General features: G+C 37.2%; 3 protein-coding genes and 1 non-coding gene across 10 annotated transcripts in view; all 4 read right to left on the bottom strand.

Annotated features, from left to right (window-relative positions):
• The window catches only part of sh3pxd2aa (SH3 and PX domains 2Aa), a 137,728-nt gene extending 137,100 nt beyond the window's left edge, over positions 1 to 628 (bottom strand). For 2 of the 6 annotated variants that reach the window (XM_048196363.1, XM_048196360.1), the window contains exon 1: positions 12 to 626. In XM_048196363.1, the coding sequence (XP_048052320.1) occupies positions 12 to 83 (72 nt within the window). In that variant the 5' untranslated portion in view covers positions 84 to 626. Of the gene's footprint in view, positions 1 to 11 lie in introns of all 6 variants that reach the window. The other 4 variants (XM_048196365.1, XM_048196369.1, XM_048196361.1 and 1 more) reach the window with 4 other exon arrangements.
• A 772-nt stretch (positions 629 to 1,400) lies between these two features.
• Positions 1,401 to 10,159, bottom strand: stn1 (STN1 subunit of CST complex). Its single transcript, XM_048196370.1, has 9 exons — positions 9,821 to 10,159; positions 9,516 to 9,611; positions 9,168 to 9,245; positions 8,257 to 8,424; positions 7,994 to 8,114; positions 5,199 to 5,349; positions 4,514 to 4,636; positions 3,709 to 3,781; positions 1,401 to 1,705 (listed from the first exon to the last, which is right to left on the bottom strand). Exons 1-9 carry the CDS (start codon positions 9,954 to 9,956, stop codon positions 1,548 to 1,550), a joined length of 1,104 nt encoding a protein of 367 aa, XP_048052327.1. The 5' UTR covers positions 9,957 to 10,159; the 3' UTR covers positions 1,401 to 1,547.
• Positions 10,160 to 10,604: 445 nt separating this feature from the next.
• trnae-cuc lies at positions 10,605 to 10,676 on the bottom strand. The gene has a single exon. It is a non-coding gene; the product is annotated as a tRNA-Glu (tRNA).
• Positions 10,677 to 12,331: 1,655 nt separating this feature from the next.
• Positions 12,332 to 19,327, bottom strand: lrrc58a (leucine rich repeat containing 58a). 2 transcript variants are annotated; one of them, XM_048196373.1, is made up of 4 exons: positions 18,634 to 19,327; positions 16,892 to 17,020; positions 16,519 to 16,796; positions 12,332 to 13,326 (listed from the first exon to the last, which is right to left on the bottom strand). In XM_048196373.1, the coding sequence occupies exons 1-4, from the start codon at positions 19,086 to 19,088 to the stop codon at positions 13,181 to 13,183; spliced, it is 1,008 nt and encodes a 335-aa protein (XP_048052330.1). In that variant the 5' UTR covers positions 19,089 to 19,327; the 3' UTR covers positions 12,332 to 13,180. The 2 variants fall into 2 exon arrangements, with proteins under 2 accessions (XP_048052330.1, XP_048052328.1); XM_048196371.1 differs by having other exon boundaries at positions 12,332 to 13,421; positions 18,634 to 19,319.
• Between the last annotated feature and the right edge of the window lie 81 nt (positions 19,328 to 19,408).

The raw sequence follows: 19,408 nt of genomic DNA on the forward strand, positions 1-19,408 counted from the left end.
AGCCAACTCACGTAATGTTTGGACGGATTCCTCCTCTTCTCCACATCCACCACTTTTACATCCAAAACTGTCCGAAACTGCATTGTGAAAACAGAGGCTTCAGAAGCGCCGTTACTAATCAGATAACGAATAAATGGACAGTCACGAAGACGTTTGCACGAATAATATCGCTGTTTTTCTTCACAATGAAAGCAAACGATTGTTGCCCCCCGGCCCGTCAGTTTAATCAGTCCGTTTATTCCCCCTTGACGTGAAGATCGAGTAATAAATGATGCAAAACTTATATCCGTCTGCAGGAAACCAACATGCTCGTATCCATTTCTCTCATAGCGCAGAGCGGATTTTCGAACCGCCGCGTTCCAGCTGAATTCGAATCGAGACACCTTCTACAGTGTCATTCTGGAATCCGGATCGACGCGTCATAAAGGAACGAGCGCGTCTTCTTTGTGTGGACTACAGTAGTGTCGCTGAAGTCTGGGGGTTCTCCTCAAACGTGAGCGGCGCGCGTCATAAAGGCCGGGGCGCATTCACCGCCAAGTCCATTCGGCAGGAAGCGCGCGCACACACTGGGATATTTGGGCAATGGGGCTGGGCTTCTTGACAAGGGCTCTGTTGCAGTTTAAGAGCCTCTACAGGGGGAAAACGAGTGTTGTGTCATTACTGTCTTCCTTCGTAAAAGAGACAATGGCTGGATTTTACAGAGAATGCATTGTTTGTTCCTTTGATTTAGTTTGTTTAAAGGCCAACTGTGAGAGAAAATAATGGAAGAAAGTATCTGTAACAAAACATGTCATAAGCTAGATATTAATAATCACTTGATGAACGTTACTTTATAATGAATTCATATTTTGCATATTCTATAAATGCAACAACAATAAATCATAAGGTCTGTTGAATATCTATTCCATAGTCTAAGAATATCAAGGACAGTGTGAGACGTGATTTCCGTTACTCATACTGCCACTGAGCATAAATAGACCTGAACGCGCACAGATACAGATGTGCTCACGGACAGTGACGTATCCATTTGCTCACAGTGACCTCCTATGGTTATTGGGTGTAACTACAGTTTTAAACGAGCCATTTGGCTCCAAAATGAAAATTCGGTCATAACTTACTCACCCTCATTAACATATTGTACTAAAACTGTACGACTTCATCCTTAGAACAAAAAAATGTTATTTTTTGAAGAATATCCAGGCCACTCTTTTCTAATTAAAGTGAATGGGAACTTGGCAACTAAGTGCCAGAAGGTTAAACGGTAAAATATTCAGAAGTTCACAAATGTTTATGTTAGCCTATTAAAGAGGCAATTTCTGTATTAAGAACAATGCTGAAGTAAATATATCTGTATATGTTTCTTATGCTGAACATAAAAAGCAACAGGTAAGCAAACAAAGAGCCATTAAATAACTTTAATGATTTGTATCAAAAAGGGTTCTGTAACTGGTAACATTCTGTCTTCATGATTGCTTTGATCACTTTGCTCATATTTTTATGAACATATTTATAAAAAAAAAAAAATAAATAAATAAAAAAAAATGATGCTACAAAACAATGTAGTGGGCTTCTGTTGTGCTTATTATGTCACTATTGCATTCTAAGAATGTCAGAGCAACTTCCAGCACCTCTCGACTCAGATTTTGGCTGTAGCGCTGCCTCACGCTGGACAAAATATGCAGGACATGGCATCCTTTCTCAGCATCTGCAAAAAAAAAGCATCATATGAGGAGGGACCTCTACTCACATATTTGGATCAGGCTTTATTTTGAAATAATGGCCACCTGCCTGTATCCCACTCATTACACTGTTAATTATAAAATAAAATACAAAAAAATTATAAAGCATTATATATATATATATATATATATATATATATATATATATATAGTGGGTACAGAAAGTATTCAGACCCCCTTACATTTTTCACTCTTTGTTATATTGCAGCCATTTGCTAAAATCATTTAAGTTCATTTTTTTTTTCTCATTAATTTCCACACAGCACCCCATATTGACAGAAAAACACAGAATTGTTGACATTTTTGCATATTTATTCAGTATTCAGACCCTTTGCTGTGACACTCATATATTTAACTCAGGTGCTGTCCATTTCTTCTGATCATCCTTGAGATGGTTCTGCACCTTCATTTGAGTCCAGCTGTGTTTGATTAAACTGATTGGACTTGATTAGGAAAGCCACACACCTGTCTATATAAGACCTTACAGCTCACAGTGCATGTTAGAGCAAATGAGAATCATGAGGTCAATGAACTGCCTGAAGAGCTCAGAGACAGAATTGTGGCAAGGCACAGATCTGGCCAAGGTTCCTAAGAGCACAGTGGCCTCCATAATCCTTAAATAGAGGACGTTTGGGACGACCAGAACCCTTCCTAGAGCTGGCCGTCCGGCCAAACTGAGCTATCGGGGGAGAAGAGCCTTGTTGAGAGAGGTAAAGAAGAACCCAAAGATCACTGTGGCTGAGCTCCAGAGATGCAGTCGAAAGATGCGAGAAAGTTCTAGAAAGTCAACCATCACTGCAGCCCTCCACCAGTCGGGGCTTTATGGCAGAGTGGCCCGACGAAAGCTTCTCCCCTCAGTGCAAGACACATGAAAGCCTGCATGGAGTTTGCCAAGATGGTGAGAAATAAGATTCTCTGGTCTGATGAGACCAAGATAGAACTTTTTGGCCTTAATTCTAAGTGGTATGTGTGGAGAAAACCAGGCACTGCTCATCACCTGTCCAATACAGTCCCAACAGTGAAGCATGGTGGTGGCAGCATCATGCTGTGGGGGTGTTTTTCAGCTGCAGGGACAGGACGACTGGTTGCAATCGAGGGAAAGATGAATGCGGCCAAGTACAGGGATATCCTGGATGAAAATCTTCTCCAGAGTGCTCAGGACCTCAGACTGGGCCGAAGGTTTACCTTCCAACAAGACAATGACCCTAAGCACACAGCTAAAATAACGAAGGAGTGGCTTCACAACAACTCTGTGACTGTTCTTGAATGGCCCAGCCAGAGCCCTGACTTAAACCCAATTGAGCATCTCTGGAGAGACCTAAAAATGGCTGTCCACCAACGTTTACCATCCAACCTGACAGAACTGGAGAGGATCTGCAAGGAGGAATGGCAGAGGATCCCCAAATCCAAGTGTTAAAAACTTGTTGCATCTTTCCCAAAAAAGACTCATGGCTGTATTAGATCAAAAGGGTGCTTCTACTAAATCTGAATACTTAGGACCATGTGATATTTCAGTTTTTCTTTTTTAATAAATCTGCAAAAATGTCAACAATTCTGTGTTTTTCTGTCAATATGGGGTGCTGTGTGTACATTAATGAGGAACAAAAATGAACTTAAATGATTTTAGCAAATGGCTGCAATATAACAAAGAGTGAAAAATTTAAGGGGGTCTGAATACTTTCCGTACCCACTGTATATATATATATATATATATATATATATATATATATATATATATATATATATATATATATATATATATATATATATATATACACACACATTTATTCAAATTGAAACTTTTATGTAAAATGAAAGACAGATTGCCTGGGACAACCATCAATTATATAGTTACATGCACATTATACAAAATAATCTGACCTGAAAATGCAGTGCATGACCAATCAAAATGAAGTATTGTTTGTAATAATTTTTTGCATACTAGTATGCACAAAAAAAATAAACTCACATTTTTCCCGTTTGGTATCCTCTCGTAAAACATCCTTGATCGCTGTGTGAAGATCTTTGTCTTGTTCTGTTACCTAAAGCAGCCAAGGTAATGAAAATATAATTACATTTTAAAGTAGTTTTAGAAGTTATATTTATGGTTGAACCATATTAAAGTACTCCTATTATGCTATTTTTGTTTTGGAGGTCTCCTACAATAGGTTTACATGCATCCTAAGTCAAAAACATATATCATAATATACATTGCAGCATCTGAAACTGTTCGATCAAGGATTCGGTCTCTATGAACTCCTCCTTTCCAAGAGTCTACTCTGCTCTGATTGGTCAGATGGCCCAGTCTGTTGTGATTGGTGTATCGCTTACAGTGCATGTCAGAAACAATACGCCCATTATATCTGAACTTCAGCTCCGGCGGCTTCCTTAGCTCTTGTAAACAGTGAAATGAACAGTTATGATGGTTTCAGTTTTATCGTATAAATTCGAGCCCTTTGGAAGTGCAGCAAAGTGGATTTGCTTTCACAGCACAGAAAACAATGTCTTCCCGACATGTCAACAACACAAACCAAACTCTTCCAGGCCTCAGCTACAACTACAAAGCATAATAGGGGACCTTTTAATATAATCCTCTTTTAAAATCCTAGAGGTACAAACCCTATTCAGACCTATAATATGTAGAAAGCATGTGTAGGAAGCGAATATTAGACATTATCCCAGAAATTTTGATTTAAGAGTCTCCTGAGGTAACATTTACCACTGCTGCTCTCTCTCTTACTGACTAAGAAGTGTCTGAATGTGTGTGCACATACATTGTAGACTTCATCCTGGGTCCGTATTTTGCGAAATATTTGTCCCTCGTCCTGGAGGATGCTCAAGGTCTCTTTCAGAAGCTTTCGAATTTGCGTAGCAAATGATCTGGGCTGATCTGACTCCTTCAGACAAAAAACAAATGAATGATGAGTCACCAAAACAATGAATCACATTTCTGTGATGCACCATTCAAAATTACCATTTCAGCTCTTTTTAACAACTAAAGAAATTGGAATGAAATGCATACTTCATGTATGTTCTTATTTGATTACTAACGAATACGTCGACAGGCTTCTCATTAGCATGCTTCTTTCTCATCACCATATGCTGCTGTCCTTGAATCTCCAGACTAGCAGAATCTCATAAAAGCGTTACAGACGATCACTCCCTCCTGCCATCAAACAACACAACACATCCTCCCTGCCGTGCCCACAAGTTATTCCTGGCTCTTATATCCTGTTGTACTCCAGCCAAGAGTGGTGACATTGAACAAGGACAGTTTACTTTGGTAGATTTGGGCATCCATCTTTTGCATACATACATACATATGATATTTAGTGTTTAATTTTTTCAGCTTTATTGGGACGGAACAGTGAAGGAGAGGAAACAGCTAGTTTTCAAAGAATCAAACTCAGATCTATCTATCTATCTATCTATCTATCTATCGAGTGTCAGGCCCAGTACCTGTTCTGCTGAAGAACTTTGTATCAGTGGATGTAAGAGGAACTCGACATCATAAGGACGAAACCTGGCCACCTCTTTCTCCAAGAGGAACTCCTTAAGGGTGAGAACTGACCGAGACAGCAAATAGTGGAAATGTGAGGAACCACCTGCTCTGTAAATAAAATTTAAGAACACAGAAAGCATGTTTGATATGTTTCACAAGTACATTTAAAATTTGAGGTCTGAATCAAGACAATAAACTTCTGTTGCTTTTGTTCCCAGACTTGGAACAAAAAAATGCAAGCATATATCACTAGCCACTCAGCATTTTCACTGGCCACAATTTTGACATCAATACAATGGGGGAAAACTATATATATTTTTTTAATATTATCTCATAATTTTGCAGCAGGTATATTAGGCTGCTGTAACTTTAAGACCTGACGCATGGATCCATTTTACTGTTACACATGCGTTTTCTTTCTTAACTGTTTACATTCCCTTAAAACATAACTATGTTTACATAAGGTTGGGGCGATATATCAAATTAGTGATAATATCGTAATAATTTTGATGACAATGTAAAATTTGAAAATATCGTGATTATCGAATATTTCAAATTCAAGCATACTTTCCTACGGAAGAGGATTAGGGCCAAGCAATAATAAAAAAATAAAACCATCTTGAGATTAAAGTTGTTAAATTTCGAGAAAAAAGTCGAGATAAAATGTTGAGAATAAAGTCATTAAATTATGAGAAAAAAGTCGTTAAATTACGAATCTGTTCTCATAATTTAATGACTTTTTTCTCGTAATTTAACGACTTTTTTCTCGTAATTTAACGACTTTTTTATTCTCAACATTTTATTTCGACTTTTTTCTTGAAATTTAACCAGTTTTTTCTCGAAATTTAATGAGTTTATTCTCAACATTTTATCTCAACTTTTTCTCGAAATTTAACGACATTTTCCTCATAATTTAACGACTTTTTGCTCGTAATTTAATTACTTTATTCTCATAATTTAATGAGTTTATTCTCAACATTTTATCTCGACTTTTTCGCGAAATTTAATGACATTTTTCTCATAATTTAATGACTTTTTTCTCGTAATTTAAGGATTTTTTTCTCGTAATTTAATGAGTTTATTCTCAACATTTTATTTCGACTTATTTCTTGAAATTTAACCAGTTTTTTCTCATAATTTATTGAGTTTATTTTCAACATTTTATCTCGACTTTTTCTCGAAATTTAACAACATTTTTCTCATAATTTAACGACTTTTTTCTCGTAATTTAACGACTTTTTTCTCGTAATTTAATGACTTTATTCTCAACATTTTATCTAGACTTTTTTCTCGAAATTTAACAACTTTTTTCTCGTAATTTAATGACTTTATTCTCAACATTTTATCTCGGCTTTTTCTCGAAATTTAACGACATTTTTCTCATAATTTAACGACTTTTTTCTCGTAATTTAACGACTTTTTTCTCGTAATTTAATGACTTTATTCTCAATATTTTATCTCGACTTTTTTCTCAAAATTTAACAACTTTTTTCTCGTAATTTAATGAGTTTATTCTCAACATTTTATTTTGACTTTTTTCTTGAAATTTAACGTTTTTTTTCTCGAAATTTAACAACTTTAATCTCGAGATGGTTTTATTTTTTTATTATTGCTTGGCCCTAATCCTCTTCCGTACATTCCCAAAAGAACACACGAACATCCAATATTACGTCCCCTTAAGGCCCTTTCACACAGGACGCGGAAACGCTGCGCTATGAAACCCATTTATTTCAATGGCTTGCACCACGTGTTGACTGTTTGTTGCTGCGTTGACCAAAGCTCACGGGCAGCGGAGCGCAGCTTGCGTGCACGCCGCGGTCAAAGTCAAAATAGCTCTGTGATGATTACCCGCGCGGCCAATAGAAACGGAGCTCCTGACGGTTTCATGCACCCACAGCCTCTTCTTCCTTGCTGCTTGATTATTGTTCCACCTTTTGGTCAGCAGCAAAATATGTATATGTCCCATGCTAAGAAGTGAGCGATGGCACTAGCCCTGCTAGTAAATAGAAGAAAGAGAGCAGCAAGGAAAAAGAGGCTGTGGGTGCGTGAAACCCTCAGGTCCAGAGAACAGTTTGAGAATTCAGGCTTGCGAAGGAGCTTTTAACTGCTTAAATTTGCACTAAACATTTTGTATTTACTTTGTAACAATAGCTGTTCTATCTAGCTGTTTTATTATTATTATATCAATAAATATTATTAATATCAAGATACTGTATATATTGAATTTCGTAAAAATTTTGCCAATATCGAGATATCAAATATTTTTATGTATCGCCCAGCCATATGTTTACGTAAGTACTCACCAAGACCGGCATTTTGACATTATTTTATGAGTATTTAAGCACAATAAGCAGTGAAAAAGAACTCAATTTAGTACTGAGAGGTGGCTTTATGTGTTCACACTTTGGGTGTGAGCACAAAATCTGCGAGAATGTGTAAAATTATGCGCAATCACCGCCGAAATTCAAGCCCTTGAACACTAACAATATTCATCCGGTGCAAACTGCACGCTGCTGCTGCAATCCACCCGCATTTGGCGGGTTTGCAGGTGTTAATGTCAAGCCCTGTATATATTATTATTATATATTAATATCATGCATATATCTCATCTAAAAATGCATGCAAAAAAGGGTTGCATGCATTTTTTTCCCTGTAACACAATTAGGTCAATGTCCCTGCAGGTGTAAGATGTAAATGAAGTCATGTAACATAACAGATGCAAATGAGACCTCCATCATTCTGTGTGACTCACTCTGTGCCGCCCAGGTCATCACTCGGCATCTGGAACGGCTGATCATAGCACTTTCTGTACAGCTGAGGCATTTCCAGCATATGTGAGATCTGCACTGCCATCACGGGGTCACTGACTTTATCTATTCACATACACACAAAACAACTACAGAGTGATGATTACAGTAACATAACCATGAATCCATGTGTTCTGCAAACAAGCTCACTCTAACTGATTAAACAAACATACTATGTGTCATCTAAATCCCTGAACATTTCACTCACAGAAGGAGTTGGCCTTGATCTCCCTCGCATCCCTGGAGGTTTTGACAGTCCCTCGTACCCTCAGCAGGTCTCCGATCTCCAGCACGGTGCTCTTCCTTTCAGCCTCCTTCAGTCGTTTGAGTTCATCTTCAATGTTAAAGCCTCTGGAGGATCCGCTAGGATCTCTGTCTATTGACATTAGCACTGCATTAGTACTCCTACTAGATTAATATCCATTACGCATCAGATGTTCTACAACATCTACAGCTGGTTTGCTTACAATTATTTTTAAAAGCAGTTTTAAAGCAATTGTACTAAGAAAGATATTTTTTTACTATAGGAATTTACATCATTTCTAGGCTTTTAAATCACAATTATAAAATTCTTTGATACATTACTGTTCAAAGGTTTGGGGTCAGCAAAGTTTTTAAAATAAATTATTACTTTTATTCAGGAAGAATGCAATTGATCAAAAATAACAGTAACACGCTTATTTTTTTAAAACTTTCTATTCATCAAAGAATACTGAAAAAAAATATGATATCCACAAGCAGCAATGTTGTTTAATATTTAATAAAACAGCAATGTTTTCAACATTGACAATAATAAGAAACACTTCTTGAGCATCAAATCAGCATATTAGAATGATTTCTGAAGGATCATGTGACACTGAAGACTGGAGTAAAGATGCTGGAAATTCAGCTTTGACATCACAGGAATAAATTATATTTTATAATATATTCACATTATTTACATTGTAATAATATTTCATAAAATCACTATTTTTATTGTATTTTTGATCAAATAAATGCTTTGGCAAGCATAAGAGACTTTAAAAATCTTACTAACCCCAAATTTGTGAACAGTAGCGTAGATTCCAAATCCATATTTCTGTAATTCTGTACTCAATTGGTGTGAATTTTGCAACTTACATTTACTTGGTTCTCCTTGATCCTTCCATTTCTCATCTTTCCAACAAAGACAATTTATGACACCAGTACTGTCATCCACTATGTATTAAAGGAGAACAGACATGCAATAGTAAGACCAGGTGCAACATGTTTTTGAGGGCAGTACTGGCTCACTTGGTTCCCAAGACAAGGTAAGACATGACCAAAGGGAAAAACAGTAGTCAAGTGGTAAATTTTATAAAGCAAGAACATTTGCAACAGAACTGGCTTTGCATTATAAATACAGCTCAATAAAATGCTAAAATAAAAAGTTGATGTTTCTATGACATCCAAAAAAAAGTGGTCTGCAGAAATAATGTTTTTCCAGACCTCCATAACAGTAGAAATCGTCTCTCTCCCGCTTGTAAACAACCGTCCCCAGTACATCCACCTGGAAGAGTGGGTGATTCTTGTAGAAATAAACTCCTACAAGACATCATGTGTCAAATGTGGGAGCTTTTTTATCGTGTTTATTTTAAAAACAGCAGCTGACAACAAGTAGCTGACAAATATCCTAATGTGAACACTTATGCAAAACATTACGTTGCGGTACAACAAATGTTTAGTTAGTTAAAGATACATCCAATAAAGAAAAATCAAAGGGGCCAATGGTTAACTGTTTTATTTGACGTTACCAGGTACTTGTGTGGACTCTTTCATCTGAAGGATGTCAGTGATGTAGAGTCTGGAATAGGCGGAGAACACGGGGTCCAGACCCCACAGCATAGACGGCGGCTCATCAGCATCAGCACCTCCGGGGTTCACCGCCATCACACATCGCTGACAACACAAAGTTAGGCACCGAACAATAATACACCGCGAAACACAACAGGGAATCTCCGTGCTTCTGCCGTGATCTTGGTTAAAGTTGTTTTACTTGGTGATGCGGCAAGAGAAACGAAGAAACGCTGCGGTCTGTTAACCCACGGTGTCATGTTTGTGTTTTTCCGCTTATTGCGCAGTTGACTCACTGCGCACATAGGAAGCAACTACGCTTTGCTCATGAATATTAATTAGCTGGACGCTCAAGAAAGATTAGCAAGCAAACTTGACACAAATTTGTCAGAGCCATTCTCTAAGAACACATACAAATACATATAAACAAATAATTTAATTTTTTTATATTGTCTCATATTTTAGACATTTAAGGCCCATGTAAAGTATAATTATAATATTTAGATGAAAAAAGATTGTAGATTACAGAAACAAAATGATTATCAAGGCTCGCGTATGGGTAGCCAGGAGGGGGCGCCATACATCTAGTGAAAGCAGATCTCGGTGAAAGAGCTCCAAAGTTTATGACAGAAAAGTCACATACAGTGAGGTTTACGTATCTCCTACAACATAGTATGTTGCATTAAATTTTCAGAAGAGAGGTAGATCTTGTCTCCAAGATGAGTATTGTAAGGAAAACAATTGTTCCCTGACCGGGAATCGAACCCGGGCCGCGGCGGTGAGAGCGCCGAATCCTAACCACTAGACCACCAGGGAGCGCTGAGCAAGAATGCACTCGTGTGTCCTTTTGAGCTACTCAAACGGAATGATGTTTTTGAATGTTGGATATCTCTGACACATACCTTTACTTAACAATGCTCTCAAAGAATGAATACTTAAATACTTTTAAAGAGTATTGCATAAAATATGACAATCACCTCGACTAAAACGTCTGATCATTGTCCAAAATCTCATGTCATTTCCCACCTGTAAGGCCTTCGTTCATCTTCGGAACACAAATTAAGATATTTTTGATGAAATCCAATGGCTCAGTGAGACCTGCAATCCTCTCTCAAGATCCACGTATGTACTAAAAACATATTTAAATCAGTTCATGTGAGTGCAGTGGTTCAATCTTAATATTATAAAGCGACGAGAATGTTTTTGTGCGCCAATAAAAAAAAAATGTAAAAAAGTTTTTAATAATGTCTAGTGATTGCCGATTTCAAAACACTGCTTCAGAGCGTTATGAATCTTTTGTGTCGATTCAGTGATTCGGATCGCGTGTCAAACCGCCAAACTGCTGAAATCACGTGACTTTAGCGCTCCGAACCACTGATTCGATTCTTAAAGCTCTGGAGCTTTAAGCAGTGTTTTGGAATCGGCCATCTCTAGATATTGTTAAAAAGTCATTATTTTGGTTTTTTTGGCACACAAAAAGTTTTCCTGTCGCTTTATAATATTAAGGTAGAACCACTGTACTCACATGAACTGATTTAAATATGTTTTTAGTACCTTAATGGATCTTGAGAGAGGAAGTGTCATTGCTGGTGATGCAGGCCTCACTGAGCCATCGAATTTCATCAAAAATATCTTAATTTGTGTTGCGAAGATGAACAAAGGTCTTAGGGGTGTGGAACGACATGAGGGTGAGTAATTAATGCCATTATTTTCATTTTTGGGTGAACTAACCCTTTAATTTGTGTTCCAAAGATGAATGAAGGTCTTACGGGTGTGGAACGACATGAGGGTGAGTAATAAATGAAAGAAATTTCGTTTTTTGGTGAACTAACCCTTTAACTGGAGCACTAGTACATTAGACTCTGGTCTCACTTCCTCTTTACCATCCACACGAGTCTTGAAATATAGGCTAGGTATCTTTCCTTCTGAAAAGCTTGCTGGTCTTGGCTAGTTGTCTCCCAATCTGGCCAAGCTAGTGCCCAAATCCTCCTTTAACAGACCAGTTTGACCAATCCGGGGGACCAGCATTATTTTTACAGCATTATATACTTAATCATTTTCTTGATTTAAATCTAAACCTGTTTACGTGCACTAAAATGTCCTGAGTCAGACCTGTGAAGTACTGCTGACTCATCCTATCTTTCAGATTCTTTCGTAAAACTGTCCTATTATTCCACAGAGGTGTCGCAATCTGTGTCATGTCACTGTAAGATCGTAAACAGTGATAGAAGACTGATATTTGCAATAAGAGTTATAGCCGCATCTGGTGCTAGAAGAGTGCATTGAAACTGGCCATAAATGCAGCTGTCAGATATTGATGTGAACTCACTGACCCAAACCCTCAGACAAAGCCATCCACATTGTGCAATACTGTTAAAAGTATCATCACTGTATGATCTAATAAGTCTGACTGAGAAAACAACTAGTGCTGATGAGAAACACACACACACAGCAGATAAGTTATCATTAAAGTGTATAGTATCTATGTTTTATTGTTATTAGGACCATTATGAGCTCTTTTAGAGACAGTAAACACTACTGCTTAATACTGATCTGAAACCTTATAGCCAAACTTCTGACAATAAGACAAAATACAAAAAAAAAAAAAAAAGTGTTCTTTAGCATGTAACTATTTTAAGGTTGTGTCATGGACGATAGCTTTACATATATTCTCCAATTGTGTGAAGTAGCCATCATAGTCCATAACCTGACCTTTGGACAGAAGAGTTAGGGCAGATTAACAGTCAATACAAAGAAAAGGTCAAAGAGTAACTGTTCACATATTAATCACATTTTCCAGAAGTGCAAAGCAGTCCATTTGTTCTCTATTTGCCAGTAGGTTTTGTCTGTGTCAAGCTGACCCACTTGAAATATTGTTTTAGGCAAGATGCAAACGTTTTCAGATGCATTATGAGCAAAGTTCTAAGAAGGAACAGTTCACAATTTTCATTCCTTACCCTCATGTAATTTCAAACAAGTTTGCTTTTGGTCTCCATGGAACATAAACAGTTAATTCTCCATAGAAACATCATAAAAGAATTATAAAAGTCATCCATTTAATTATATACAGGATCAAAAGTCTACTGAAGCCATCCAAAAAATATCTATACAAGTTTGAAATGACATGAGAGTGAGAATATTATGACAGATTTTTCATTTTTGAATCAACTGTCCCTTTAAACCTAATAAACTTTGATTTACAGCTCAAACATTCCTCTTTTAATCACAGTTTAGCCACTAAATAGCCAGTTGTTTTTTGGTGAGTCACTAAACAGTGTTTTTAACATTGTATAGGTCTACAAAAACATGAAATTAATAATTTAATGGAAGTCCTGTGACAGGTATCTGTCCCTGTTGGAGGTTTGTCCTATCCCAGCAGTACCCTCTGGAGTCTGTCTGCGGGGACGCTGTTCTCCTCCTCTGACTCTGCGTCGCTCTGTGGGTTTGAGCTGCAGGGAGAGGAACACTGCGGGGAACAGAGGTAATGCATGAGCGGCAGGCGGTACTTCCCACAGAAATCCACAAACTTGATGTGCCTCACACACGAGTCGAAGTAAACACCTGAAGGGCATGATGTGGAGAAGTGTCAAGAGGTGGACAAATATTCAAAATGTCAAAGACAAAGATAAATATCTGCTTTTTGTCAACTTATAAAGTAATAATAGCAATATTATTTTGGCATAATACTGATTATTACAAAAAAGAATCTGTCCTTTTCTTTAAAAAAGCACAAATCTGTCAATGGGGCAAATCTGTAAACGTTAAAATTCTCAGTTTCAATCACAAATCAGTTCAGTTGCAAGACGCAAACAATATGCCTGTTAACTCTTTCCCCGCCAGCGCTCTTTTAAAAAAAGTTGCCAGCATTTTTGATAATTTTTTTTATCTGAACATGCAATTTATCAAAAGAAAGAACAAAAAGAAACTTTTATTCTAGCTTCATGCATTCTTTTTTTTATCAACACTTGAATGTGGTTAAGTATCATAAAAAAGCAACATTTTGAACAAAAAGCTGAGAAAAGCAATGCTTTTATCGATTGTTTCTTGCTTGTGTTTTGATCCGGAGATTCTCTACTCTTCAAAAGACGCATAATAGCACCTCCTTCCGTATAACAGTGAAAACACAGAAAGCCGGAAAGCCATATTCGCATGCAAAAAAAAAAAAAAAAAAAAAAAAAAGTGCATATGCAAAATGTTTGCGCATTTACGTGAAATGAGACGTGCGAACACCAGAAATTTGAGTCTGCACAAAAAAATTGTCATGTACACATGAAAGTTTCACGTAAAACACTGAAATGTTTCACATGAGCATGCAGAGGTTTCTAACTTTGTCTCGTTTGCACGGGAAGTCAGATTTGAGATTTGCAGTGTCATATAATCTTTTCTTTGTAAATTTATATCAACTTTTACAATTTCGTCACCAGTGTTGGGGAAAGTTACTTTTAAAGGTAATGCATTTCAATATTCTGTTACTCCCTAATGCGTTACATTACTTTTCTGTTATTTTTTCTCATCTGGGCTGGGCTGTTTGTTTTTTTTTATAGTTTTATTTTATTTTATAGTTGTATTTTTGGCAAATGTAATGGCTCTTTCACACCAAAAATGAAATGAATAAGCCTCAGGCTGAAGAAAATGCAAATTCACGCCTGTACAGTAGAGGGCGCAACTCAAACAAACAAGCCTTTCAGATGTGCTGCCATTCTGGATTGAAGAAGAATAGGACGAATGCCTGCCTGCTCACATATTGGCTGCGTCCGAAAACTGGAAAATGCTGCCTTCTGAGGACACATTTCAAGGTAGTAAGGCATCAAGGCACGTCCGAATCCAATGTTAGCTTGACTTCCTGTCTCATGAGATACCTTCCTCAGATCGATTTTTGAAGGAAGCATAGATGTATCCTTAGCTACCTTTGATATCCCACAATCCTGTGGCATTCTGTGACAGTTGAGCTAGAAAAATAAAGATGGCGTCCGAAAGTTGCATTTGCTGCTCATTTTGTGTATAAATGTACGATTTTGACCAACATATTTCAATTTTGATATCATTTCTATCGAGAAATTACTACTCTAATAATTAAATATTTGTTTAGTTCTCACCAAAGTTTGCGCTATATTGCTGTAGATCATTAAACTGTTACGCTGCCTCAGAAGTCTGTCCGAAATCAATTTCGTGAGGTATCTTCATGCAGAAACGCTGCTGTACAAGTCATTCTCTTATAAGACAGCGAGGCAGCAAAACAGCTGACCTTGGTTTTCGGACGCAGCCTTAGTGTAGAACTAGTCTAGAATAACCATCATGTTTACACAGCGCACACAACACCTCTGCTCTTACTCACGATTTCTCTCAACATGGAGACAGGAAAACTGTCACTCAGTAAATTAGAAAACAAAGTAACTTGCGTTACTTATTTTAAAAAGTAACTCAAATATTTTGTTGTAAATTTAAAAGAAAAGCGTTACTTTATAAGTTACTTGAAAAAAGTAATTTGATTAACACGACAGTAAAAATAATGAGTTAAACTGCCTGACAGCTCAAACACAAGTGTTAACAGAGCAATTGGTGTTAGTGCATTTTTAAAATTAGCACAATTAATCACATTTTTTGCTTTTTAAATCCCTCAAAAATTATCCCATTTACTTCCATTGTAAGTGCCCCACTGTAATGTCGATTTTTGCTTTTTTCTAAAAGAAAATAAGAGACAAGTTATGTTTAATGTTGAAATAAATAATGTTTTTGTACTAATCAAAATTCTGTCAATTGAGTTTAACAGGTACTGATCCCAGAATATTCCTTTAAAGGTGCAGTATGTAAGAATTCTGTCCGCTAGAGGTCGCTAGAGCCCTATTCAAAACAATGGCGCAGCTTGATGACGGCAAGTTTGAGCGCGGAATCTGGGGACATGTGGTCTCCAACTCAACGGTCAGTGGAAAAGAATGGGATATGACTCAGGAAGAAATCATGTTCATGGATGCGATTATTAACGTTACTGTAGTATGAACCAGAGCAGGACCGAGTGTTGTGGGAGCTGAACGAGGCCGCTGGAACGATTGCGCAACACACACCTCACAAGCAGCTGAACTTTTATTATGCCACAATCGCCGGTGCTGCTTCCGCTTTTCCGGTCATGAGTATGAGGTAACGCAGCTCTGTTTATCATATTAGATACATTTGACTGTGTTGAAAATATAATATTAGATTTAAACAATAAGACTAAACGTGTTGAGCTATATAACAATAATTAGTTTTTTGTCTATAAATATATCAATACAGTTGTTCCCTTGCCTATTAAAACATCTAGCGTCTTTGGTGTTTCCATGGTTTCTAAAAAATAAAACCGGAAACCGAGGGTAACGCAGGCATGACGCAATTGACAGGCGACTCCTCACACGTCCCGGAGCCTTGTTTAAAATTGCAATTTTCTCATGATGTACAAATAGTTGGAAACATTTGGGATATTGTAAGTACTCAAGTGAACTAAATATATAATACTGGCCTAGTGTTTTTTGGATATTTTACTGCAAAATTCTTACATATTGCACCTTTAATGCATCATGTTGTTTAAAGCAGTGTTATCCTTGCAAGATTTAGATTCAAAAAGACAGTTTTCCTAAATAAGTCACTTTTTCACTGATTATACAGTCTTATTGTGCTCCCCTACCTGCACACTTTGGGTTGGGACATTCGCTAGCCAGGTTTAAATAATGGATCAGATTGGATGGTAGGTCACACGAGTGGAACGGAAGATTCTGGGACTTGATCGTGCGTCCTGCTAGCTCCATCAGGGATGGAGGGTCGTAGGTCATGTCCTTGATGAAGCGCACAACAAGAGGATTTCCACGGAGACTGAGCTCCTGCAAATGGATGAGGCTGAGGATCTCACGAGGGAGGAAGGTCAGCAGGTTGTTGTGGAGACTGAGAGAGAGCAGGGAGTGTAGTCTGCAACAAGAGAAATCAGATGATAACATTAAAAACCACCTCACTGCTTTGACTTTACAACATACAGTAAGAGTGTAAGTAACAAAAGATCTCACTTGCTGAGCTGGGGTGGTATGCTTTGGATGCGATTGTCACACAGAACCAGGTATCTCAGACTGGTGAGGTTAGCCACCTCAGGTGGGATGGAGGAGATGAGGTTCCCTCCCAAATACAGCATCTCTAGACTGTAGCAGAGGTCAAAAGTTAAAGACTCATGAAATTAAAAAAACGTTTTGTAGCTTTTAGTTTGTGTTAGCTTTGAGTCTAGCTATATGCTAGCATATACTCCTGGGTCATTGATGAATAAGGTTTTGAAGTTTTGTTAAGTGTTAACAATGAGATTATGTGTTTTTTTATAATCAATTTACATTGCTTTTGTCATTTTTTTACAAGATAGACAAAATTTGTCACCAAAAAAGTAATTTGGTTTAACCAAAATTTCGGTTCTACGATATTTTCAAACAATGCTAACAGGCTGATATCTAGCTAGCTAGCAAAAGGACAATCAAACATTTTAAATGTAGTACAAGTTTTTAAAATATTACAACATTTTCCATGTTTTATAGCAGTATCGCTGTTGAATTATGCAGGTGCCTGAATTAAGTCACATGATATTGACCACATGACTTGATCCAAAATGGTCCCTTTATATTGGTTACTCCAAATGACATCATTTTCATAACAAAGCAACAACTTCTACACATAATTTTAATACCATTTTACACTATGTTGATATATGATGTTATAAAATCAGGCCAGAATAAAAAATATATACATTTATTACATTTTAAGATATTTTAATCACAAATGAAATGGCTGTATTGGCCTTTGGACGGTTAAACCGAATGACTTTTTGACATTTAAAAATCTTTAAAATACCTTTATATGTAGCAAAATATAAATATGTACTGCATACTTTGGATGTCATATCTTTGTTTTTTATTATTATTATGGCCTTTGGACAAAAAAAAAAAAAAAAAAATGACCCATCACTTCATTGACCCTCTACAAGTTGACAAAACAGACTTTTATCAGATTCACAAACTTAAAATGCACAAACTTTCTCTTCCTGGAAAACTGACCCAAAATACGGATTTCTCATCTTGTCAGCATAGGCATGAATAGAACATACCTGTTTTTAAATTTACTTTTTAACAAATAAATAAATAAAAATTAACAGTAATCAATGCTTGTGTAAGCTAAATCAGAATCACTGTATTGTAGAGGTGATCACAATGAGGACAAAACCATTTACAAAGGAAAAACAGTGTCCCACCAATAGGGGGAAGATCAAAGTTCATCTAAATACCGAGAAGTAAAAAAATTTAGCAACGTAATGATGAAACGGCAAGATCTAATTTTAGCTTTCTAGGTTTGAATGAAAGGAGAGATCATTAACTTCAGAGTAAACAGTCTGTTATGTCATATTTATTTAATTATTTGTCCAAGAGTACTTAAGTTCTTTCATTCTATTGGTTAGTTTTTACCATGGTTTTTACCCCAACCCCCCAAACCAGCAACAGTCCATGGATTTGATCGGGTCAGACCCGAGTCTGTCTGCTGAACAGCCCTCGACAGATATAGTATAACGTTTCTCTCTCTCTCTCTCTCTCTCTCTCTCTCTCTCTCTCTCTCTCTCTCTCTCTCTCTCTCATTATTATCTCTTATTATTATAGGGTCGTCGTCTTAAAGGACAGTTCCCAGGTCAGCTGTGGACTGTGAGCCATTTCCCACACAGCAGAACACTGTTCTAATAAGCTGCTTAGTTTGCCCTTAAGCAAAAGAAACAAACTCATACCTGGTCAGGTTCTCTATTTCTGAAGGGATGTCCTTCAGTCTGTTTCCTCCGAGTGACAGGGACTGTAGCGTGGTCATTTTTAGAAACTGCGTGGGAATATCCTCAAACCTGTTTCCACTCATATTCAGAGTTTCTACCTGCATGCTTCCAAACTCCTTAGGGAACGATGACTCATTCAGAAGATTGTTCTTTGCTACAAACGTCTTTAGGTTTGTTAGTAACATAAAGTCATCTGGTATGACCGTGAGCGCATTATTGCTCATATCCAGATACTCCAGGTTGGATAGAAAACAAACGGAAGGTGGAAGAAGCAATAAACGATTGTAGGTGAGATGCAGCTGCTGGATTTGTTTTCTTTTACTTTCCGTGAGATGATCCAAGTTCAAGTCGTCCAGATGCATACGTGATAAATGTAAAACAGCACACTTGTCGTCCATGCCTGGGAAACGAGCCATATGGACTATTTAGTAAAGGAAAATAATAATATAGGAATAAAATAAAGTATCACACTTTTAATGGTGGAGAAATCTAAAAAAATAAAATAAAAATTATCGCTTCGTTATAATCCATACACTTATTACACTTCAAGTGTCCGAGGTGCGCGCTCCTGTCCTAAGACTGGTGGTTTTATCTGTACTAGAATGCGCGTGTCACGCCTCCTGCAGTCAGTGGTTGGTCATCCACACATGATGCACTGCAAGTTTGCTCCGTCTCATAAGTCTCTTATGCAACCCTGCACGGTTAGTTTAAGTGCCTGGTTTACATAAAAACCTGT

This window comes from Megalobrama amblycephala, linkage group LG7 (genome assembly GCF_018812025.1).
Source record: "Megalobrama amblycephala isolate DHTTF-2021 linkage group LG7, ASM1881202v1, whole genome shotgun sequence".
Taxonomy (NCBI): domain Eukaryota; kingdom Metazoa; phylum Chordata; class Actinopteri; order Cypriniformes; family Xenocyprididae; genus Megalobrama; species Megalobrama amblycephala.